General features: G+C 48.6%; 3 protein-coding genes across 8 annotated transcripts; 2 read left to right on the top strand and 1 right to left on the bottom strand.

Moving 5' to 3' along the window:
- The first annotated feature begins 1,403 nt into the window (after window positions 1–1,403).
- LOC120318524 (RNA-binding protein 4B-like) lies at window positions 1,404–12,449 on the top strand. Of its 5 annotated transcripts, none has more exons than XM_039366228.1 (4): window positions 1,404–1,535; window positions 3,395–3,817; window positions 8,314–8,971; window positions 11,750–12,449. In XM_039366228.1, exons 2-3 carry the CDS (start codon window positions 3,406–3,408, stop codon window positions 8,961–8,963), a joined length of 1,062 nt encoding a protein of 353 aa, XP_039222162.1. In that variant the 5' UTR covers window positions 1,404–1,535; window positions 3,395–3,405; the 3' UTR covers window positions 8,964–8,971; window positions 11,750–12,449. The 5 variants fall into 5 exon arrangements, with proteins under 5 accessions (XP_039222162.1, XP_039222164.1, XP_039222166.1 ...); XM_039366230.1 differs by having other exon boundaries at window positions 9,972–12,449; XM_039366229.1 differs by having other exon boundaries at window positions 1,492–1,535; window positions 3,334–3,817.
- Window positions 12,450–13,640: 1,191 nt separating this feature from the next.
- On the bottom strand, window positions 13,641–16,028 carry CCDC87 (coiled-coil domain containing 87). Its single transcript, XM_039366193.1, has one exon. The coding sequence runs from the start codon at window positions 16,026–16,028 to the stop codon at window positions 13,641–13,643; it is 2,388 nt and encodes a 795-aa protein (XP_039222127.1).
- Window positions 15,962–23,461, top strand: CCS (copper chaperone for superoxide dismutase). Of its 2 annotated transcripts, none has more exons than XM_039366227.1 (8): window positions 15,962–16,563; window positions 17,349–17,421; window positions 18,653–18,778; window positions 19,970–20,150; window positions 20,254–20,314; window positions 21,040–21,117; window positions 21,759–21,862; window positions 22,696–23,461. In XM_039366227.1, the coding sequence occupies exons 1-8, from the start codon at window positions 16,045–16,047 to the stop codon at window positions 22,847–22,849; spliced, it is 1,296 nt and encodes a 431-aa protein (XP_039222161.1). In that variant the 5' UTR covers window positions 15,962–16,044; the 3' UTR covers window positions 22,850–23,461. The 2 variants fall into 2 exon arrangements, with proteins under 2 accessions (XP_039222161.1, XP_039222160.1); XM_039366226.1 differs by having other exon boundaries at window positions 15,973–16,563; window positions 18,653–18,790.
- The last annotated feature ends 465 nt before the right edge of the window (window positions 23,462–23,926 follow it).

Here is a 23,926-nt window from a genome sequence, read left to right as displayed (position 1 = left end):
TGCTCAAGCAGGAGAACCTTCATCATTTCAGATAAATGATTGTCTAATCTTAAAAACTTCTAGTGTTGGAGCAGCCACAACTTGGGGCTAATCAATCAATTCAATATATTATTATTATTTTTCTTCACAACTATCCTGCCTCTGGGCTACCAGGAAACGAAAACTGTCCCTTGAGGTGAGTTTGACTCCTAGTGACTACAGACACACCTATGAGAGTCTTTCTCTAGACAAATACCCGTTAGATGACTTCCCAGGATGATTTTTTTTTTCCAACTTCCCAATCTGACCCACCACCCTGAGATTGCTTGGTGGTCTCCCATCCAACCTCTAACCAGCCTGCTCGTTCGTTTTATCTTGCTTTGAGGAACTTCACCTGTTGGTTTGTTGCTGCAAAGTGGAATAGGGCTGTAGAGGATAACACAATTTCCCAACCCTCCCGACAACTTTTATGATAATCCCAATCAAAACCATTAGAGCAGAAGTTAAGAAACGTGGCTGCTTTAAAGACAGGTGGACTTCAACTCCCAGAATTCCCCAGCCAGCCATGCTGGCTGGGGAATTCTGGGAGTTGAAGTCCACCTGTCTTTAAAGAGGCCACGTTTGAAGACCGCTGCATTAGTCCTATTCAGCCAAAAGACTTCCGGAGTGAGTTCTCCTTTGCCTGCCTCACAGGGTTGTTGTGAGAATAAGTGGGATGCTTGGAAAACATGAGTAATACTTAACTATTTAATGAATGCATATAAATAAACTTCCTTTCACCCAGGAACGCAAAGCCTTCTCCCCCTCTCTTTTCCTTGTGGATTCTTCCGGTCAGGGCTTCTTCCACCCCTTTTAAAAATTCATCATGGAACGGTCCAGTTCCTCCTCTTCTTCCCCCCCCTCCTTGAACAGTCCGGATCCTCCCGCATGGAACAGTCTGGCCTCCCCCCGGATTCTCCCGCATGGAACAGTCTGGCCTCCCCCCGGATTCTCCCGCATGGAACAGTCTGGCCTCCCCCTGGATTCTCCTGCATGGAACAGTCTGGCCTCCCCCCGGATCCTCCCGCATGGAACAATCTAGCCTACCTCCTCTTTTACATCCCTTCCCCGGGTTTCACTCCCCCCCCCCCTTCGCCCTTGGCAAAGGCTAACATTCGACCCGCCCAAACCACGTGTCAAACTTTGAATGACCTATCGTCTGCCCCGCCTCCTAGATTTATTACCTCCTTTTCCGGCTGACTTCCGGCCAGCGGTGACGTTCGTCGCTTAATACCATTGGCCGAAGGCTTGACGTACCCTGCAGGCAAGGCAGGGTCACTTTCCATAGCCTCACAAGACGGGAGCCAATCAGCCTAGGACGTTGCTAAAGACGAGAACCGATTGGATATCCGTCTCCCCGACGCTTTCCGCTTTGGCCTTTCGGACAGCCCGGCGACTCTTGACGCAACCAATCGGAACTCAGAGGAAGGGGAGGAGGCGGGCCAAAGCACTTGGAGGAGGACGTGAAGTTTAGTTGCCGCCGCCGCCGCCATTTTGTGCTGAGGGCTGTTGCTGAGGTTTGTGAGGGGCCGGGCCCGGCCGGGCGGGTGGAAGAAGCGGGCGGTGGGGGAAGATGCGGGGTGGTGGGACTGAGCTTTGCGGGGTCCCGCATGCAAAACTGAGGCCTTGGCCCTCTGCCGCGACTAATATTGTTATTTTCTGAGGCTAATATTGAGGGCGCACGCATAGAGCATAAACACGCCCACAGCCATACGCAATCATGGCCTCTGCTTGTACAAAGTTCCGCTAGTATATTACACACATGCATATATAGAATAGAACGGAAAGGGACCTTGGAGGTCTTCTAGTCCAGCCCCCTGTTCGAGCAGAACTTATACATATATACATATATATATACACAAAAAAATTCATGCACACCACACATTCATGCACACATACACATCCCACACGCGCACCCCACTTCCAGAACGAGCTATGCACAAAAATAAGTCTGCCATATGCCTTTCTGTAATAATACTCTTTAGTTACAGGATGTGTGTGTGTTTGAATATATGTACACAAACACGCATTTTGGAGTGTGTATTTGTAATAGTCTCACAAGGCGGGGCCTAAGTGTTTTCGTAATTTGTGAAATTAATGTTTGTGAGTGTGTCTGTACACGCACGTGTGCAGCTGTATGATGCACACACAAAGCCGTGGGCCTGTGACTTTCAATAATAAGAGTATGATTGTTTTTATTTAATTTTTTAATTCATTCATCAAACATCTGTGCAGGTAGTCCGTGACTTAACAACCCTTCCTTTGGTGACTGTTTGAAGTGACAATGGCACTGAAAAAGTGACTTAAAAACCCGTCCTCGGACTTCACAACTGTTGCAGCAACCCCAGGATCATGGGATGAAAATTTGGCAATCAGCATCTATTTATTTATGATGGTTTTATCCTCCTGAGGTCATGTGATCACCATTTGCCATCTTGCCAGCCAACGTCTGACAAGCAAACTCCGGGGGGTAATCAGATTCATTTAACAGCTGCACGCTTCACTTAACAACTGGAGTGATTCGTTTAAGACTGTGGCAAAAAAAAAAAAACAATTGTAAAATCGGGTGCAACTCAACTTCCTTGCTTGCCAATCAAAATTCTGGTCCAGTTGAGGATTACTATAGCTACCCGTCTCACAATCGAATAACTCATTACATCTTGATAACAAATGAAATAAAAACAAACGTACAGGTAATCCTCGACTTATGACCACAATTGAACCCAAAATTTCCACTGCTAATTGAGATGGTTGCTAAGTGAGTCATGCCTCATTTTACAACTTTTCTCATCACGGTTGTTAAATGAATCACTGCAGTTAGTGACATGGTTAAGTGAATCTGGCTTCCCCATTGACTTAGGTTGTCAGAAGGTCACCGAAAGGGATCACGTGACCCTGGGATATTGCAACGGTCATAAATAGTTGCAAAACGTTTGAATTTTGATCACGTGATGCTGCAATTGTAAGTCTGAAAACTGTCCTAAGTCACATTTTTCAGTGCCGTTGTAACTTAGAACGGTCCCTTCCAACTTTATTATTATTATTATTATAAGGACTACCTGGTATTTTCTTGGTATCTCCGCTGCCTGTTCATAAGCCTTCTGGGCGATTTAGGATTCTGATTGCGTAATGTACTAACTCAAGAGGTGCCTTTTTCCATACAGTAGTTTTTTAAGAGTGGGGGCAGCTTCTTGGCAAAGAATTAGGATCACTTAAAGTCAATGCTTTAACGAGATTCTCTGAGCAAACTTAATTGTCTTTGATCAATACGATTTATTGGGCTTTTTTTCCCCCCCTGCTGCTGAATTGCCTCAGGCTGTCTGGTTTCAATTCTTCAGAGTCAACTAACGCTCCCTTCTTTGGCTTCCCTGCTCAGCTCTAGCCACCATGGTGAAACTTTTTATCGGCAACCTTCCCCGGGAAGCCACGGAGCAGGAGATCCGCTCCCTTTTTGAGCAGTACGGCCGAGTCCTGGAGTGTGACATCATCAAGAATTATGGGTTTGTGCACATTGAGGACAAGACGGCTGCCGAGGACGCCATCCGCAACCTGCACCACTACAAGCTGCACGGCGTCTGCATCAACGTCGAAGCCAGCAAAAACAAGAGCAAGGCTTCCACCAAGCTGCACGTGGGCAACATCTGCACCAGCTGCACAAACCTGGAGCTGCGGACCAAGTTTGAAGAATACGGCCCTGTGCTTGAATGCGATATCGTAAAAGATTATGCCTTTGTGCACATGGAAAGAGCCGAGGATGCTGTTGAGGCCATCAGAGGCCTTGACAACACGGAATTCCAAGGTGGGAAGTGGGGCTAGGGTGGGCATGGAAGCTGGAAGCCAAAATTTCCCCCCTTCTGGCTTTCTTCCCCAGAGGAGGTTATTTCCAGAGCTCCCAAGTATCATGGGGGGGGGGCGCACAGCTGGTAATGTTGCTCACTAGTTCACTTCCATCCTTGAGTCACATCTCTGATGCCAACTACAGGTAGCCCTTGACTTACAAGAGTTCATTTAGTGACCATTCAAAGTTACAACGGTGGTGGAAAAAAGCGACATGATCATTGCAGCATCCCCAGGGTCATGTGATCCAAATTCTGATAGCAATAGCACTTAGACTTATATACCGCTTCACAGTGCTTTACAGCCCCTCAAGTTTACAGAGTCAGCCTATTGGCCCCAACAATCTGCCAAGGAAGGAAGATAGCAATAGCCCTTAGATTATAAATCGCTTTACAGCCCCTCTCTAAGCGGTTTACAGAGTCAGCCTGTTGCCCCCAACAATCTGCGTCCTCATTTTACCAACCTCGGAAGGACGGAAAGCCGAGTCAACCTTCAGCCGGTCAGGATTGAACTGCTGGCAGTCATTTTTTGGGACTTTTCTCAGAAGCAAAGCCAGCGGTGAAGCCCGATTAATTTAACAACCATGTTACTAAACAGTGCAGTGATTCACTTAGCAGCCGTAGCAAGGCAGGTTGTAAAATGCGGCAAAGTTCCCTTTAACAAATGTGTCTCACTTAGCAACAAAAAAAAAAAAAATTGGGTTCAATTTTGTTTGTAAGTCGAGAATTACCTGTATTTGGTTGCGAGGTAGAGGGAATGTACATCCATTTTTGCATCTCAGCAAAGATGTGACTTGCTGCTTATTAGAAAGGAGACAAGAGTTTTGTCCAACGTAGGATTGCTCTTTATGAAAACCAAGGCCAGGAGTAATTTTGTCTGAGAGCTTTGAGGCCCCTGACATTAATAATCGTTCTCTTTCCTAATATCCTTTCTGTTCATTGAATGCTTAACAGAATGCCATTAAGATAAGGGGGTCGAAGCCACAGTAGATTATACAAATGCTCTAAGAATATCACCGAATGCAGCAAATATATTAGAACAAAAGACTATTAAAATGCCAAGGCATTTGCCGGTTATCCATCTTGTTCCCCTACTTCATTAGGGCAGAAAGGAGAAAGGACATCTCCATTATCCTTGGGTTTTTTTTTTAATTTAAAGATGATTAGAACAAATAACATTGTCAGAGTTCTCTCTCTGCACTTAGGCCTTCGGTTGATTAATTGATAAAAAAAAAATACGCAGGGTGGTTGGTTGAGGTTGTTTTGATTGGTGGCTTGGCTTCATGCGATGCTTGGCCTTTTAAGCAAGAGCTTATCGAACAAACCACAGTTGGCTGGACTTGCGCAGAATGCCAAGCCGTCTTAAACAGTCCAGGGGGACTAGATTCAGACAGCCTGCTAAGCCAAGCCTTATGTTAAGCGCAGGAAATCAGGAATCCAGACAGTTCACTTGAAAATAACAGGCTTTATTGCACGCTAAAAGCTCTCTACAAGACTCTGAACTACTAACGATCAAAGCAAATTGGCGGTAGATAAGAGTCAAGAGAATTCAAGGTGGCCTGGCCCTAATTAGATCTCTTGTGGGCACGAAGGGATTCGGGAAATGCTTGACCTCTCCCTCAGCCTCGTCATCTCCTACACCAGACCACATACCGGCTTAGAAATGTGGGCAGTTGGCTGGTGACATATGGAACTGGATCAATCATGGCTTCTCTGACGTAGGATTGATTCTCGATCCTAGTCATCTTCTCCTTTCGTCTATGCTCCATTTCCAGCCTGTCCTTTAATCCATGTGTAAAAAAGGCTTCCATGCCTCTTCTTTTCCCAAATGCCTTTCTACTCCTGTCTGGTGTTCCCCGTAGCCAACGTTATCCAGCCTTCTCTCTATTTGTCTCCTATTGCTTTCCGCCTTCCTATAATTTGATGCTTTCTTTCCTCCTCCTCTCGCTGCCAGTAGCAACCTGTTCCCTAATGCCCTGCGTTAGATTTTCAACTCAGCTTTGCTTTTTTTTTTTTTTCCTTCTATCTCAGAAGTTGCAGAACTGAAGCCACTTTCAGCCCAGGTTGTTGACGGCTTATGTTGAGCACCCTGACAGTTGGGGTGAGCTGTTAAAAAATCCACAACAGAGGTCGGTGCAAATGCATTCAAACAAACCAAACTTTGGCTGTGTTTTAAGAGAAGTCTCCATCCCCCCCCCCGCCTCCGATAACATTTAATTGAGGTGGCGTTTGCAGGCGACACACAGTGGCAGCTTGTTAATGTTTTTGACTGGTTTTAGAAGAAATATAATTTTTCCCAGGATTTTTGCCATTTCGTTTTCACTTACCGGGAAGATTCTCGAGTGTAGTTTGATGAGAGTGTGGTCAGGAGAGGGATTGGTGGCAGTCTAGGAATGGGCTTGAGGCTGTGGTTCGTTGGAAATTATTTTGCAAAGTTTAATTAATTTATATGGCCGCCACTGAGTGGCGCAGTGGCCTAGAGGCGAAGGCGCTCGCATCCCACTCAGAAGGTTGAGAGTTCAAGGCAGCGACAGGACACTAAGAGAAAATGTCTGCTGCAAACTCAGCATTGGCATCAGGAAGGGGATGCTCAGCCAGTAAATGTTCAGCTCCATTCCACTCCGATAAAAGGGATTATAGGGTCACAGAAAGAAAAGAAAAAAAGGCCACCCAACTAAAAACTCCCTTTTTATGACCCTGTAATTCCTTCATTGGGCTAAAATTGACAATTAAAAAAAAATCCTCAAAGCAACAAGAATAAAGACTGGACTTCTGGGAGCCGGCCGGTTCTCCGAATGCAGCAAAATTTAGCCACTGGTGCTGCCGAACCGGTGCGAACCGGCTAAATCCCACCACTGCCTGTATCTTCAGTAGAAAGCTGTCTTTCTGGACGGAAAAGGCCTGGATAGCAAAGAGTTGAGGCGGTAATATGCTTTGAAATATAATGTTGTCTGAAACGGTATAGGGTTCCCTGCTTGAGCTGGAGGTTGGACTCCCAAGGTCCCTTCCAGCTGTTATTTTGTTAGGATGAATTAAGGATTTGAACAATGAAGGGAAATGCTTCCTTGGTCTAGCGAGTGCATTAATAATATGTATCTTTCTGCTAATGGCATTTTATGAAGCCCCACTGATGTGTGCCAGGCCATTATCCAATACAGGTACTCCTTGGCTCACAACAGTTCGTTTAGTGACCGTTCAAAGTTACAACAGCATTGACAAAAGTGACCTAACGACCATTTTTCACACGACTGTTTTAGCCTCCCCTTGGTCAGAGGCTTGGGAACTGACTCCCCTTTATGACCGTTGGAAGTCTCCCAGGGTCACACGATCGCCTTTTGCGACCCTCTAACAAGCCAAGTCAGTGGGAAAACCCGATTCGCTTAGCACCCGTGTTACTAATTTAACAACTGGCAAGAGAGAGGTCGTAAAATGGGAGCAGAATTCACTTAACCAATGTTTCACTTAGCAGCAGAAAATTGGGGCTCAATTGGGGCCGTACGCCGAGGACTACCTGTATACACTATTGTTGAATTTCAGAAGCGTGAAACGACCATATCAGGACTAAGAAAAGCTTTTAGTGATCCAGGGAAGGGTCTTTGATTCTCTAGGTGTCAGAAAGAGATGGAGAAAGTGATATGAGTGGCATTTGGTTTTTCTCTCTTTCCTCGGTCTCCGACTGCCATGGATGAAGAAAGCCCAGGCCACTGGCAGGGACCTGGACTGGTGTTGTGTTGTAGGTCCATACCTCAGCAGCACTAAATCTGCAAGAATAAACGAAAGGTGTCCGAATCCTTCCGCATCAGCTCTTGCCTGCAACAAGCGAGGTCAGGGCACAGCCATGCCCGCCGAAGCGTAAAGCTAGATAAGGAAGGAAGAACAGATCCACTAATGGTGCTTGTGGGAAATAAACCTCAAGACGTTTAGCTGAAGTATAAGAATCGTCAACTTTTAAAATGCAGCAATATCTGATTGTTTGGGAGTTCCTAGAAAACACGGGAAGCTGTACGATTCCCCCCCTCCGTAGGTGTCTCGGAAGTAAATCACATTTCACATTCTGGTCAACAAGATTCTCGGGTTTTGATTTGTCGTCCCTTAGCTGCTTCGCGGGCCTGCCAAGACAGTTCCGGGTCTCAGCGGCCAGCATCAAATTGGGGAGACGAATTAAACATACGCCCCTAAAGAGAGTAGAATCAGTCTCACTCTCCCTCGCTGCCAAAATGCTTCCTTTCCTGAGTGTACAACTCCACTGGTGGCTCCCAAACCAGAAGAGGCATTGGGTCCCGCGAGCAGCTGTTGGCTTCCCTCCTTTCCCACTCAGTTGTAGCGGGTTATTTCCTGGTTTGTTAGCTTTTTTTTTTTTTTTTTTGCTTTTTATAAAAATAATTTTGAGCTGCTTTTTTTGCTTTGAATTGTCTTAACCAATCTTTATAGCTGCCATTCTTGCGTCTGTTTCTTCAAGGCAAACGAATGCGCGTGCAGTTGTCCACCAGCCGGCTCAGGACCGCGCCCGGGATGGGAGACAAGAGTGGCTGCTACCGGTGTGGGAAGGAAGGTCACTGGTCTAAAGAGTGCCCAGTTGACCGCACGGGGCAAGTGGCCGAGTTGACCGAACCTTATAGCGAGCAATACGGAATGGTGCGCACCCCCTACCCTACAGGCTATGGGGATGCCGTGTATTACGATGACCCCTATGGAATGGTGGATTACTATAAACGGTATCGCGCGAGAAACGCTGCGGCTTATGGGGCCTCTGCATACGACACTTATGCGGAGCACACCATGGCCCAGTATTCCCAGTACGCCCAGTACTCGCAAGCCACGGCCATGGCCAGTCGCCTCTCGACCACCTTAGACCCCTACGAGAGGCCCCTACTGCCAACCTCGGGAACGGCCGCCGCGGTAGCCGTCGCTGCTGTGGCCGCGACGTCGTCCTTTTACACCCGGGATAGAAGCCCTCTGCGTCGCTCGGCCGCTGCGGCTTCCACCGCTGGAGACGTGTACGGATACGAGCGCGTTCAGCTGTCTCCCGTCCCGCGAACCTCCCTCTACGATGTCCAGCGTTTCGGGCGGGATGCAGGCGCGGACAGGTTGCGATACTCCGCGTATTGAGTCTCGAGGTGAGAGCGTTTTTTTCATGCGTAGCTTGGAGGAGGAGGAGGGGGAATGGCACATATCGGTGTTGCTGATGGTGAGACCGGGCTGGGGTGGTGGTGGGGGGAAACCGGCCCGCAGCTGGGGGGGGGTTTCCAGAGGATACCTGCAGGTATCCACACCTCTTAAGCCGTAGCAGCCGAGGAACCGACCGAGATGAAATTGAGAGGAAAGGAGACAGGCCGCCATAGACCAGGGCAAAACTCGTCAGTTAGGAACATCGCATTCTGGAGAATGCTAAACCTGGCATTTGCAGTTCTTTCCAGAAGTAAACCTTCTAAACAGGAAGTGATTCCAGAGTGTCCCGGAGATAATTTAGCCTCCCAAACCCACATGCCATGTCCAGGAAGTCTCAGATTACTTTTGGTACAAAGGGTTTATTTCTAGGGAGCACCAACTCGGGGCTATTTCAGAGTCCCCCCCCCCCGAATATTTGTCCCCAAATGATTTTTGTTCCTCCTTACTCATGTGCTTTGCTAAGTCAAATTCAGGGCTGTCTTGTCCGAAAACAGCCTTTTCCCAAAAATCCTGGCTAAGCTTGCCCCCCCATTGTTGTTTTCCTTCTTCCCCTTCTGTTTTCTCGTCTGTTCCCATTGCCCCTTATATTGCATTCTGCTCCCAGGACGGTGGGTGCCTCGTTCCTTCCTCCTTGCCTGTGTATCCCACTGGGCACCATAAAAGCTGAAATTAGGACGCAGCAGCCATATCCTGACCGACAGAAGGTGGAGCAGCTTTTAACTCAAAGCCGCTTGGAAATTGAAGAGCAAGCTTTGAATGCAGGAGATGGTCCAGAGTGTAGTCTCTGAGCCCCAGCCCAGGTTTGAGACAGGTTCCGTTTTGACTTTCTCGGTGGCCCTTCAGACAATCCCTGCCCATTTGGGAGCGATTCCATCCAGACAGGAATGCAAATTTGGCACTTGGTTACCCGAATCAAACCAGTAAATCCTGACCTTTTTCTTTCACCAGTGGCTGAACCAGGTGCTTTACGAGCAGAAGCGCAATTCGCATCCGTGAAATTATATTTGTGGACCTCTTCATTTTGCCCCTGTAGCTAATAGTTTCCCTCCGCAAATATGCCTTAATTCTTAAGAATGCAGTGATGCTTGCGGGCCCCCTGCACGGATTCTGGTGGAGCAATTCCTTTTCTTCATGATGCTGTGATTGCTGTGTTTTTCTCTGATCCTTAAACCTGTGGTTTATTTTCACTGGGTGACCTCCCCCTGCTGAAAGATAATACTCCTTCCTTTTTCCAAATGGTTCTTCATTTCTTTTTTTTTTTTTTAAATAGTAAAACAATTCTAGTTATTCTCAACTCCTTGAAATTCTTGGCTGCATTTTCTTCCGGGTCGATTTTCGGAATTCTTCATATGACCAAGCAACAGATGTACGATACGTTTATTGGCAGTCCTTTCCCAACACTTCCCAAGAATGAATTCCTTTCCCTGCAGCGTTTAAAATACTTCCTGCAGAATTTTCTGTCACTCTCCCCTAATGTCTGCCTGAGGAGAGCTACCCGTATATTGACGTTCATCTGAAAATTGTAATTCTGGGCACTGTGAGCTTGGGGGAAGGTGAGTAGCCAGTGTTGAATTTCCCACTGGTTCCCTTTGACCTGCCATTAAGAGGAACGGCCCAGGTTTTGTGGCGCTGGTGCATTTTGGACGAAAAGCAAGTTCGCCAGAATTGCAGGTAGTCCTCAACTTAACAACCACTCGTTTCGTCCAGAGTTGCAACAGCAGTGAGAAAAGGGACCGATTACCAGTTTTCACGCTTAACGGCTGTTGCTCTATTCCCCACGGTCACAGGATCAAACTTTGGGTGCTTGGCAACCACGTGTGTTTAGGATGGTTGCGGCCTCCTGGGGTTGGCTGTTGCGACCTTCCTGGGAAGCGTCCGACAAGTCGAATCAACGGGGAAGCCGGGCTGGTTTTGACGCTCGCGTGTTTAACAGCTGTAGTGATTCGCCTAACAGCCAAGTCGTAAAATGGGGTCTGACTCACTTAGCAACTGCCTAGCTTAGCAATGGCAGTGTTGGGCTGAACTGTGGTTGTAAGTCGAGGACTGCCAGCAATCCAGCTTTCGCCGGGACGGTCGCTCCACAGTTTTCAAGCACAACAGCCGAAGTTCCCAATGTTTTCAGTGAAAAGGATCAGGGAGACCAGAGGAAAGAACGGCCTTTCTCGACCACAAGACGTCGGGAAAGCTGCCGCCAGCGTGGCAAATAGACCCTAGCCATCTGACCAAAGGGATCTCGGCCTTAGATCTGTTCCGAGGGTCAACCTTGTGGCCGCCATCGACCTTCCAGAAGCATCTAATGCAGGAGAGGAGGACCTTGGCACTCTTGAGGCTTGCCCAGTAAAACGGGGGAGAGAAACTCATCCCTAATGTCTGTTTTGAAACCAACGGTTTATTTTAAGCTTGAAAATCACAAGATGATCCGTAGCTTGCGGAGGAGGAGATCCTTCTAGAACGGGCGCGCCAAAAGTGGTTAATATTCTGACAATCTCTTTTTTTTCTCCCCCTTTCAATCAAATACACTTCCTCCTTCTTCCCACCTGAGTTAATGCTCTTAAGGCAGGGCTCTCCAACCTTGGCTACTGCCTGGGGAATTATGGGAGTCCACAAGTCTTAGAAAGTTGCCAAGGTTGGAGACCCCCCCCTGCTCTAAGGAATGTGGGTGGGGCTCAGCCACGGGCAGCCCCCAGCACGGAGCCTGCAAATGAACTGTGTCTTTTATTTTTCAGGTAGGCTATTTGAGGGCTGGACACCGGGCTCCTGTGGTACGTCCACGTCAAAGCTATGCCAGCTTCACGATGTGTCGATTTGCGTTTAGCACGGTCTCACTAATGGACATTTCTGTGTGTCTCTGCGAAGCTTAGTGACAGCTAACAGTCCTTCTCTCTCTTTTTTTTTAAATGAAACAACACAAAAATCTTCCCCTCCCCCCAAGCCTTATTGGAAAGAGGGGAGGGCAGGGCTGTAGGAATTGGGGAGAGGTTGTTGATGACTGGCCTTGTGCCCTTTGCTTGGGTCGAGCTCTGTCTAAGCCTGGACTTCGAGCGTAGACAGAAGGGATCCCCCCCACACCCAGAATAAACAAGAGACAAATAACGTGGCCTTCCAAGGCTAGCTTTGGGCCAGTACTTTTTGCTCCAGTTCGAATGGCAATTTCTCCTCCCCTGTGTAGGCTTGATTGTGGAACTCAATAATCTAGCTGACCCACTTCTCTCTCTCTCTCTCTCTCTTTTTTTTTTTTTTTTGTATTATGAGAAGACATTGTCATATTTGGTAGCTACCTGCGTTTGGACTGTAGAAAGCTTCCCTTTTGCTATGGATATTATTATTAACCTGTGACTTTCTGTTCTTTTGAAGTTGATATTTCTCTCCTTTTCTCCCCCCCCCTTTCTCCAATAAAATAAAAAAAAAAAACATTTGTAACGGATCCTCGAAAGTGTGTCCGCTGTGCCATTTGGATTTGAAAGGACGAGCTCGCCTATTGTCGACACCCTGTACAGTTTTGCATCCAAGGTAGAATGGGTTGCGGGATGTAAAACACGTATTTCGTATTTCAGACTGCACCAACTAGAAAGATTTGAGTTCTTGCTGCTGGCTTGTCCCTCAGTTTGTGGACCTGTGAAGATTCCTCTAAAATGTCTGTTTTCCCAAGGGGAAATCAGCTTCGCTTCAGTCATGCTGGCTGGGGAATTTTGGGAATTGGAAGTCCATTCCTCTTAACGTTGCCAAGGTAGTAGGAATGTTTGCTGCCTTGAGGTACTTATAAAATTAATAAAGGTGGGCTATTAAATAAATAGCCCACTGAGCACTCCACCAAATGAACTGGGTTTAGGCAACAAACCACCAACTGACCAAAGCTACCCCTGATCGCAAATGCTACTACTATATGTCTTGAACTGATTCGGTTCAGTGGTAGGGCAAACCCACTGCGGATCAAAAGGGAGACAGGACAATGTGGATAGAGACATAAAACAAGGATATGGGACGCTGGCCCGCCCAGCCCAATATGTGTAAGCCATATCTACCATTGGTACCGCTGAAAAATGCGGCTGCTGCTTTAAAACCATGAGGAGCAGAAACATGTTAATGAAAGACAATATTTCTCAGCAATTGCAAATTATATTGGCAAAGAAAGCAAAGCTCACAAGCACCCAGCTGCAGTTTCACTACTCTTCTTGAGTATATTTTGCTTTATCTCCAACCACCTACTGTCTAACCCAGAGGTAGGCCACCTTGGCTCTTTTATGACTGGTGGATTTCAACTCCCAGAATTCCTGAGCCAGCCATGCTGAGGGGAAAGGGAGAGTTTCCAAAGTGAGCCATGCTGGCTCACGAATTCTGGGAGTTGAAGTCCACGAGTCATAAAAGAGCCAAGGTTGCCTACCCCTGGCCTAACCTATGCATATCGCCACCTCATCCTTCTTGAACCTAAGTAAAAGCTCATTTCACTTTTCCATCAAAGGGATCTTAACTTCATTAACATTAGCAGGCTGAAAACAACTCCATTGTTTTCAGCCTGCTAAGCTCGGGATGGGCGGGGGCACACACAAAATAACGGAGGGAGGAATCTGGATGCAGATGCAAAAGAGTTGTCTGTGTTTCCAAGACTGTGAAGCCACTCTAAAAAAGAGGAGAAAGTTTCCTCCAGCTCCTTTTCTGGACTGCTTTCCTCAAAACGATGGCCCGACGCTCCTGCTGCAGCCAATAAAGCATCTCCACTACATCCCTCTCCATTTTATCTTGGTACGGGCGACCCTTGAAAGTCACCGTATCGTTGAAGGCATCTTTGATGTGTTTCAGAATCCCTCGAAGTTCAGAGTTGTACTGCTCCAACTCGGAGCGCAAGTGGCTTCTGACGTTCGTCTCTTGTATTCTTGTAGCAAAGGAGCCCATCTCCTTGCTCATCAGGCGGTTAGGATCCGAAGCAGTCTGCTCAAACTCTTCTATTTCAGCCAGCAGGAGTTCTCTATCCTGGATGAACTGGGCAGCTATTTCCCAAGAATTCAGCATGTCTGGAAGCAGTAAGTAATACTGGTTGGAGCTGTACTTAATGGCCATATCTAGCCTTTCCCGCTCAGAGAAATGAAGGACGGTCCATAGTCTGGCCAGTCTCCTCTGCAGGACGCTGAGATCTTCAAACTTATGGTCGTAAGTAGGGAAATTTCCCAGGCCCTCCAACCAGGTGCTGCTGACATTCCATAATCCGGTGTGGAAGAGTTCTTTCTGAGACTGAAGCTCCGCAGCTTTTAGCTGTTTCCTCTTCACTTTCTGCTTCTTCACTTCATCCTCGTTTAGCATAGCCTGCAGGTCTCTCTCCTTCACGTCCTTATCTTCTTCCTCGGGGTTGTACAAATGGAATATGACCGGCAAATAGTCAGCAGTGTTGTTACTGATGTATTTCAAGTACTCGTCGATGTTAAAGGTGGCTTTCCACCATTTGAGCCACGATGCGTATTCTTTGGAAGCTAACTTCTTGGAGGTGTTTGGGCCTTGGGGTATCTCTACCACTTCCTCTGGAATGAATGGGCCAGCTGGGAGAATTTGACTCAGCTCTGTGTTAACGATCTGCTCGCTTTTTTTCTTAGTCAGCGTGGAGGACGCAAAGCAGGACGGATGGGGCAGGGTAATTGCAGGACACTCTATCAAAGGCCCTTGGTCAAACTTCAGGTAGTCTTTAGGAATCGTGTCCATCAGCTTCTTGTAGATCTCCTGGACCTCTTCCCCAGTGGAGAGGTTTGCGTCCAGTAACTTCACGGTAGCGGGACTGATCTCGCCCAGAAGGTGATTGTAGATGGGTAAAGACCTGTTCATGGTGACATTTTCCAAATAGTGTCTTTCAGACACCAGCAGGTCAGCCGTCTTTACCACCATCCTGTCGTGGATTCTGACATTCACTGTCGCCGCCTGAGGATGAGCGGCTGGGGCCGCGATGATGGTGTTTCTCCGCTGCCTCTCGACACGCTCCTCCTGCTGCAGGGACTTGAGCATCCTCTGCAAGTGCAGCTGGCGAGTCTCGTTGGCTTTGCTCCACATCAAAGCCTTAATGAGGGGAGGGAGATCTAAATCGTCTGGCTCGCCTTTCCACGGACTCTTTTCCAAGACGGAGCCCCGGACCAGCCTTTGAAGGTCTTCAGCCAGGAACGCAGGGCCCTTAAGTTCGTCCTCTTCCGGGGATGCGGGACAGCGACAAAGCAGAGAAGGGCTGGTCTTGCGAAGGATCAAATGGATGCCAAGTTCATCGGCTAAAAGCTTCCCTACCCTCATATTGGGCAGAGACTGGCACTTGCGCAAGACAGCAGTCACTGGGCTAACCCGAGGCCTAGACCAGTTGCGCGAGGCACTGCGGGGATAAGGGGTGGCGACGGCCGCCCCACCGGTCATTTGCTGCCGGAAGTCCAGTTTCCTGGCGGCGGGTAGATTCAGCTTCTTTATTTTGCTCATGTCCAGCAAGGGTAACTCCTCCAGCTCTTTCACGTCCTGGATGATCTTTTCCTTCTCCGTCAGCGTCCGGGGCCGGATGTATCGGATGAAGTAAGAGATGGTGATGCCCAGGCGGTTGCCCAGGGACTGGGTGGTCATGGGGCCAAAGGGGCTGGAGAAGCTGGTGGGGGACTCGGGCGGGCGGTCCGCCAGCCTCTTCATCTCCCACACCAGGCGGTGCCGCACCGCCGCCACGTTGAGGAACTTGGAGCAGTCCAGGGCCAGCTGAGCCGAGAAGCGGATGAGGTTGGCACAGTTGGTGAAGACGCCCCGCAGCCGGCAGCACTCCACCAGGCCCAAGTAGTGGCGGAAGAGATGCTGGGAGACCAGGCCCAGGTAGTTCACGAGGTGCTGGTACAGCTCCCGGTTGGCCTCGGGGCTGAAGGCCGGGTCGTGGAGCAAGTGCTGGAGGTCCTTGTGGGCCTGCCTGACCTCGGTCAGGATGATGTCCCGGAAGGCCCGCAGGTGCTGAGGGCGGGCATGGGCCTCCTGAGGCCCGGGCTCCAGCCGGGCCTTCACCAGCTGCATCAAGGCGGAGAGCGAGATGGGCACCGACAGCTCCTCCTGGTCTGGCGGGCCCAGCGAGGGATCGGACAGGCAAGGCTTGAGCCGGGAGAAAGTGGTGGGGAAGAGCGACAGCGGCGTCAGGATGCGCTGGTACTGCTCGTGCAGACGGTGCGTCCACCGACCCGTGTCCTCCAGCGGGTACAGCGACCGCCCGGGAGGCGACAAACTCGACGCCATGGCGGGCGAAACCCCGACCGCCTCACAGGCCCCGCTTTCGGCGTCGCCTTGGCAACCGAGCGGTGCAGCGCCCATCGCGGCCCGGCCGGCATGCTTAAGCCGTTGCGTCCGAGTTCCGCTCTCGCGATTCCCACTGCGCATGTCCGCCTCCACCATCAAGCGCTTAGAGCGGCAGGCCGCGCCTCGCCTTCCGGTTGGCGGAGCGGTGTGTCTCCTTCAAAACGGTCCGGGTGGGCCATTTTTTTTTCCCCCTCCTCCTTCTTCTTTAAGAAAAAAGATGGACGGAGCTCCTGAAGGGGGCGGAGGCCTTCGCTGCACGGTGGGGAACCCTCCCGGGTGGGAGAATCAGGCGCTGCCTCTGCCTTCCTTGTCCGCCGCTTTGCGCATGTCCGAAGAGATTGAGGGCTAGCAGCTTGAACTACCTGCTGGGTCATTCTTAGAAAATGGCACCCTCTCCGGGGAAGGCCGCTTAGATCTGCTTGGGAGAAGAGCTACAGGTAGTCCTCGACTTAGTGACCGTTCCAAGTGACAACGGTCTTGAAAAAAGGGACCTAGGGCCGTTTTTCCCGCTTAACGACCGTCGCAGCCTCCCCATCCAGGGTCACGGGATCCAAATTCAGAGGCTTAGCCACTGACTCACCTTTATGACGGTGGCAGCGTCCCAGAAGGTCAGGGGATCCCCTTTTGCGACCTCCTGACAAGCAGAGTCAATGGGGAAGCCATTTTACAGCCCTGATACTAATTTTAACAACTGCAGTGATCCACTTCACGGTGGCAAGAAAGGATCGCAAAATAGGGCAAAGTTTACTTAACAAACGTTTCAATTGCGGTCGTAGGCCGAGGACTACCTGTACGCAGCAGGCAGGAGTATGGCCCAGAAGGGGCAAATGCATGAGAAAGAGGCCCTGCCCTTCCAGGCTTCCTGGGGAACCTCGTTTTAGATCAGAATTTTGGAATTAGATCACTGTTTGGCAGCTTGAAGATGGGTGGACTTACTTCAACCCCCAGAAGGATTCCGCTGTATGTGTCAGTCAAGCCCGTTCAAGGAGTTTGATATTTTTTCACTGACGGTTTTTGTGTTGCTTTCTCCATCACTTATTGCAGCTGGAGTTTGCTGTCCAGATGACTTGTCAAAATTGTGTAGAGGCAGTTCAGAAAACACTGCAAAATGCACCAGGTGAGATGGGCATCCGGAACGATCAGCGTTCTTTTCAAGGGCAGTTTATTTATTTTTTTTTAACCCCACTTTTATGATATTTATAAAGAACTCGAAATGCTGAACATATCCAACACACTTTCCTCCTATTTTCTCCACAGCAGGGATGTCAAACTCGCCACCTCACGTGACGTGTCACGATGCATCGCGACTTTTTTTCCCATTGCTGGCAATGGGTGGGCGCGGTTCCATGACGCATCCAGCCTGTGGGCTGGCAATTTGACACCCCTGCCCCACAACAGCAACAACCCTGTGAGGTGGGTTTTGCTGAGGGAGAGTGACTGGCCCAAAGACACAACAGCCAGTTTTATGTCTAAGGCAAGACTAGAACTCTCCATCTCCTGGTGATTGGCCCAAAGTCACCCAGCTGGGTTGCATACTTAAGGTGGGATTAGAACTCTTAGTTGCCTGGTTTCTACCCAATAATTTACTTCCTCACCACTTCATTTCACCTACTGAAATTCCAGAAATGTCGAAAGAATGCATCAAAAAGGCAACTCAGTTTTCCATCCGGCTCTTTTCTGGCTGATGGAAGGACTCCTGGAATGCTCAGCTAATATCGGTACAGAGCACCAATTTCTGAAAAAAAAAATCCAAAACCCTAAATCCATTCATTGTTGGAAGCCTTGTTTTAGATGCAAAATTATTTTCATGAATACAGAAATGGCGGTGTTGACTTTGGGACTTTCTCTCCAGGGTGATGTAACCAGCTCTAATGCAATCTAATGAATTTAATGGATTAATTGAATTTATCCAGAGTGCCAATTTGATCTAGTAGTTAAGGCACCATGCTAGAAACCAGGAGATTTGAGTTTTATTCCTTCCATAGGCATGAAGGCCATCTGGGTGACTTTCAGCCAATCCCTCTCTCTGCCCAACCCATTTCATAGAAGTTGCTGTTGTGGAGAAAAATAGGAAGAAGATGTGTCGGATATGTTAACCACCTTGAGTTATTTGTAAAAATAATAAATGCGGGATGCATACACACATATAAACACACGCATATGCATGCTTATATTAGGGTGGCCCAATCTTGGCTACTTTAAGACGCGTGGACTACAACTCCCAGAATTTCCCAGCCAGCTTCTATGCAGCCGGCTGGAGAATTCTGGGAGTTGAAGTCCACGCGTCTTCACGTTGCCAAGATTGGGAAGCCCTATCCTACATGTTTCTTTCTCCCATTTCCTTACAGGCCTTCGCATAGTCGACATCCAGCTGGATTCGCAGACTGTGCTGGTAGAGACAAGTCTTGGTACCGAGGATGTCCAGACCCTTTTAGAAAGTACAGGACGTAAAGCCGTGCTGAAAGGAATGGGAGGTAACGTTCCAGGTGAATCCCAACATGATCTTCCACTTCCTTTTCCTGGAGTAAATCTCCAGCAACCTTTTAAATAGCTCTAGGGTATATAAGCTCTTTTTCCACAAGGGGCTGGTGTGAAGTAGAGGGGGATCGTTGGGAAATTTCTGATGGATTTGAAGCATTGTCCCTAGAGGTTATGGGATCAGCCATAAAGCCTTGAGAAGAGGTCTGCTATATTATCAGGATCAACCTTAGCAACTTTAAGATATCTGAACCAACTCTCACAATTCTCCAGCCAGCAAGGAACGGCCAAACAAGCTAACCATAAACATCCTAACTAAAGACCCTCCAAGACCATTCTTTCCAACAGTAACAGGGCAAGCCACTTGAATATACATTGAGAACAAACCCCACTCTCTAATTAGCACTGATGATGTTACCTAGATTGGTAATGAAACATCTGCAAGGAAACACCCAAGTTCAGCGAGCACCAAGGACCGTACAGTCCTTTTCCTCCTCCTCCATCTCTTTTTTCCTCTTCTCCACAAACACCCCTCCCTTCCAGCACTGATGACGTTACCTAGTTTGGTAATGAAATGTCTGCAAGAAAACCACCCAGCTCAGAGAGCACCAAGGACTCCACAGTCGTCGTCTTCTTCTTCTTCTTCTTCTTCTTCTTCTTCTTCTTCTTCTTCTTCTTCTTCTTCTTCTTCTTCTTCTTCTTCTTCTTCTTCTTCTTCTTCTTCTTCTTCTTCTTCTTCTTCTTCTTCTTCTTCTTCTTCTTCTTCTTCTCTTCTCCTTCTCCTTCTCCTTCTCCTTCTCCTTCCCCTTCCCCTTCCCCTTCTTCTTCTTCTTCTTCTCCTTCTTCTTCTTCCTCCTCCTCCTCCTCCTCCTCTTCATCCTCATCCTCTCCACAAGCACCCCTCCCTTCTAGCACTAATGACGTTACCTAGTTTGGTAATGAAATGTCTGCAAGAAAACCACCCAGCTCAGAGAGCACCAAGAACTCCACAGTCTTATTCTTCTTCTCCCTCCTTCTCCTCCTCTCCACAAACACCCCTCCCTTCTAGCACTCATGACGTTACCTAGTTTGGTCATGAAATGTCTGTAAGAAAACCACCCAGCTCAGAGAGCACCAAAGACCACTCAGATTATTTTCTACTCCAAAGTCCCTCTTTCGCATTCTGTTGACTTCCCTTTTCTTCAAAGGGTCGCTGGGCAGTGCCGCCGTGGCCATGGTGTCAGGCCGTGGACTGATCCAAGGCGTGGTGAGGTTCCTGCAAGTCTCGCCCGAAAAGTGTCTTGTGGATGGCGTGGTTGATGGCCTTCAGCCGGGGTTACACGGGCTACACGTCCATGAATTTGGAGACCTGAGCTGCTCTGGTGACAGGTGAGAGCCTCTAGGTGGTGGTCTTTTCAGGGGCTTGTAAAAATTGGAGAGATCTTTCTTTTCCTGACTATCAAATCTCCCCCTTTGATTTTATCCCAAATAGTTGTGGAGATCATTTCAATCCTAAGGGGGAATGTCACGGAGGCCCCCAGGATCGGCACAGGGTGAGTCAGGACCTCTTCATCGCTTGCAAATGCAACTACTATGTCTTGAACTGACTCAGTTCAGTGGTAGGGCAAACCCACTGCGTACCAAAAGGGAGACGGGACAATGTGGATAGAGACATAAAACAAGGAGATGGGATACCACGAAGCCTCCTCTCAGAAGGGAACAAGGAAAACAGGTCATGGAGAGGATGTGTCGTGTCCCAGACAATCCTGCGGACTCTGCTCACACAACGCTTCTGTGCTATGTCCTGGATGGGAGGGAGGGAGCTGCCAATGATCTTTTCGGCCGTCCTCACCACTCTCTGCCCCGCCTTCCTGTCTGAAGCAGGGATGCTTCCAAACCAGACTGTGATGCTGTATGACAGGATGCTCTCAATCGTCCCCCTGTAGAAAGTGGTCAGGACAGGGGAAGGAAGACATGCTTTTCTCACGCGACGCAGAAAATGCAGGCGCTGCTGGGCCCGCTTCAGGGTCAGGCGATCACCGTTTGCGACTTTCTCCAGCTGGCTTCTGACGTGCAAAGTCAATGGGGAGGAAACCGGATTCGCTTAACGACAGCCTGATTCACTTAACAAGTGCTGCGATTCGCGTCATAGTTGTGGCAAAAAAAAAAAAAACTTTGTAAAATCAGGCGCCAGTCTCCTCACCACCAGCTTGCTTAGCAACAGAACGTCTCGTCCCAATTGTGGCGGCACGTTGAGGACCCGCTTGTTCTTTTTCAGCATGCGGGTGATCTCGGGAACATCTTGGCCACTGCCGACGGAAGAGCATCCTTCCGGATGGAGGATCATCAACTGAAAGTGAGTCAGTCTGGAGAAAAGAAGCGGTTCAGCTTACTGGGGCAACAAATCAGTTAGGATGGGCTGGCATCACCTGGTTATTTTTTTTCCCCTTTTGCCCAAGCTGGTAGCTGCCCATTTTCTGCAACTGGCCTAGAAGCTCTGAGTTCTAGTCCTGCCTCAGGCAGGAAAATCAACTGGGTTAACTTTGGGTCAGTCACCAGGAGACAGTGAGTTCTAGTCCTGCTTTAGGCATGAAAGCCAGTTGAGTGACTTTGGCCGATCACCAGGAGACAGTAAGTTCTAGTCCCGCCTTAGGCATGAAAGCCAGCTAGATGACTTTGGGCCAATCACCAGGAGATGGTGAGTTCTAGTCCCATCTTAGGCATGAAAGCTGGCTGGGTGACTTTGGGCCAATCACCAGGAGACGGTGAGTTCTAGTCCTGCCTTAGGCATGAAAGCTGGCTGGGCGACTTTGGTCCAATCACCAGGAGATGGTGAGTTCTAGTTCCACCTTAAGCATGAAAGCCAGCTGGGTGACTTTGAGCCAGTCACCAGGAGACGGTGAGTTCTAGTCCCTGACTTCCCATGCATCCTAGATATCTGACTGTCATGGAACAGGATTGGGTCCACTCACGGCGCTGTCTTTTCCCTCTCCTTAGGTGGATGATATAATCGGCCGTTCCTTGGTGATAGATGAAAGGGAGGATGATTTGGGTCGGGGGAATCACCCACTGTCAAAAATCTCTGGAAATTCGGGGGAGAGGTAAGGAATCTGGGCTGGTTCCTTTTTTTGCTGGAAGATGAGGCTAGCCTGGATGTCTTGAAGCAGCTTCCTACTGCTTCAAGATTAAGATCCACTGTATATACAGTTAGTTAGTTAGTTCTCTGCCACAAAGAAGGGGGGGGGGCAATTCAACCTTGTCAGCTCTGCCTGGTTCTGCTTGCTGCCTCACAGGGGCACCTTGCCATCAAAGGCTAGGAAGGGAGGAGGATGGAAGGGCAATAAAGCTGTGTATGTACATGATCGGAGATCGGGAGATGGGAGGGAATGACAGGTGATAAATAATAATAATAATAAAGTTGGAAGGGACCTTGGAGGTCATTGAGTCCAACCCCCTGCTCAGGCAGGAAACCCTATACCATTTCACACAAATAATAATAATAATAAAGTTGTAAGGGACCTTGGAGGTCATCTAGTCCAACCCCCTGCTCAGGCAGGAAACCCTATACCATTTCAGACAAACGGCTGTCTGGTCTCTTCTTAAAAACTTCCAGCATTGGAGCATTCACCGCTTCTGGAGGCAGGTTGTTCCACTGGTTAATTGTTCTGACTGTCAGGAAGTTTCTCCTTTGATCTAGGTTGCTTCTCTCCTTGGTCAGTTTGCTTCCGTTGCTTCTTATCCTTAGAAGTTCTGAATGACCCATCGCTGGAAGCTTTTAAAAAGAGATTGGACTGAAATGGCATAGGGTTTTCTGCTTGAGCAGGGGGCTGGACTAGAAGACCTCCAAGGTCCCTTCCAACTCCGTTATTCTTTTATTCATTCTAAACCAGCTTTCTGTCTAGATAAAGATTCTTTTTCTTCCTGGTTTTTCCAGAATAGCCTGGGGGATCATTGCTCGCTCAGCCGGCCTCTTCCAGAATCCCAAGAAGATATGTACTTGCAGCGGGGTGACCCTTTGGGAAGAACGGGAAAGGTCGGCAACCAGGCAAGGCCAGGCCACTCCCGAACAACCGACTCCTCATCTCTAGGATGCGGATTTCTGCTGCTGCTCTGCTCGCTCTGGAATTTGCAAATGGGGTTTCACAAATTCTCTCAAGGTGTGGCCGTCTCAGTCGCCCTCCTGGAATGACCCCAATAAGGCAGGTGTGCACTTGGGTGTGTGTTTGTGTGTCTGGAGAGAGACACAAACACACGAATTGGCTTTGCTGGCCGGGGAAAAGATGATTATTGCACATGACAGATTTTTTTCCCCCAAAAAAACTCTGAACATTCCAATAAATCATGTCACTTTTAGGAGAGCTTGACATGCACAGTTTTTTTTTTTAGACTAAGCTCTGGGATCTTCTTCTTCTTCTCCTTCTCCTCCCCCTCCTCCTTCCTTCTCCTCCTCCTCCTCCTTCCCCCATCTTAGGATTGAGGGAACAATCTCTTTCCCCTTCTCTGCGGGCATAGAAGGAAGAAAAAGAACAGATTGGGTCTGCAACAATGGATGAGGCTTGCCCTGATGAGTTTGCGGTGGGTAGTTTAAAAGGCAGAGGGGAACTTTCTCTGTTAGGCTACGGCAGGGGTGGGGAACTGCTGTGCAGGGTCTGAAGTTTTGCTTGATAAAGAAAATAAAGTAAACCAGAAGTTGCCTTTAAGCTTTACGTTTTTATTCGGCTGAACAAAGACGGGCTCCTCTAAAAGAGAGAAGCCCCGAATGACAAGAAATCCTTGTATTTATTCTTTCTGATTACATAAGCAATCCACCCAGCAAAGCTGACGCATACATAAGATCCAAGATTTCACCCAGTTAAGTCTGGCACACGGTAGATAAGAAGGGAGAAAGCAGAAGTAGCTAAAAATGTTCCCTTTTGGGTGGTTTCCCTAAAGACATCGTACGTTCCCAGGTGGGTTAGGACATGGGGTGTTTTCCTTCCTGTCCTTTCGTGACCCTGCATCCAGGACTTTGCAAGGGCCCAAAGACAGCAGGGCCATCTGCACATATTCAAAATTGGTACTTCCTAGGCAGTCCCCTAATTCCGGGTCAACAGCTATGCTGGCTCAGGAATTCTGGGAGTTGGAGTCCACAAGTCATAAAAGAGCCAAGGTTGCCTACCCCTGGG

This window comes from Crotalus tigris, unplaced genomic scaffold, assembly GCF_016545835.1.
Source record: "Crotalus tigris isolate CLP2741 ecotype Arizona unplaced genomic scaffold, ASM1654583v1 scf7180000020245.1906669, whole genome shotgun sequence".
Lineage (NCBI taxonomy): Eukaryota > Metazoa > Chordata > Lepidosauria > Squamata > Viperidae > Crotalus > Crotalus tigris.
This window is presented reverse-complemented; position numbering and strand designations above follow the sequence as displayed.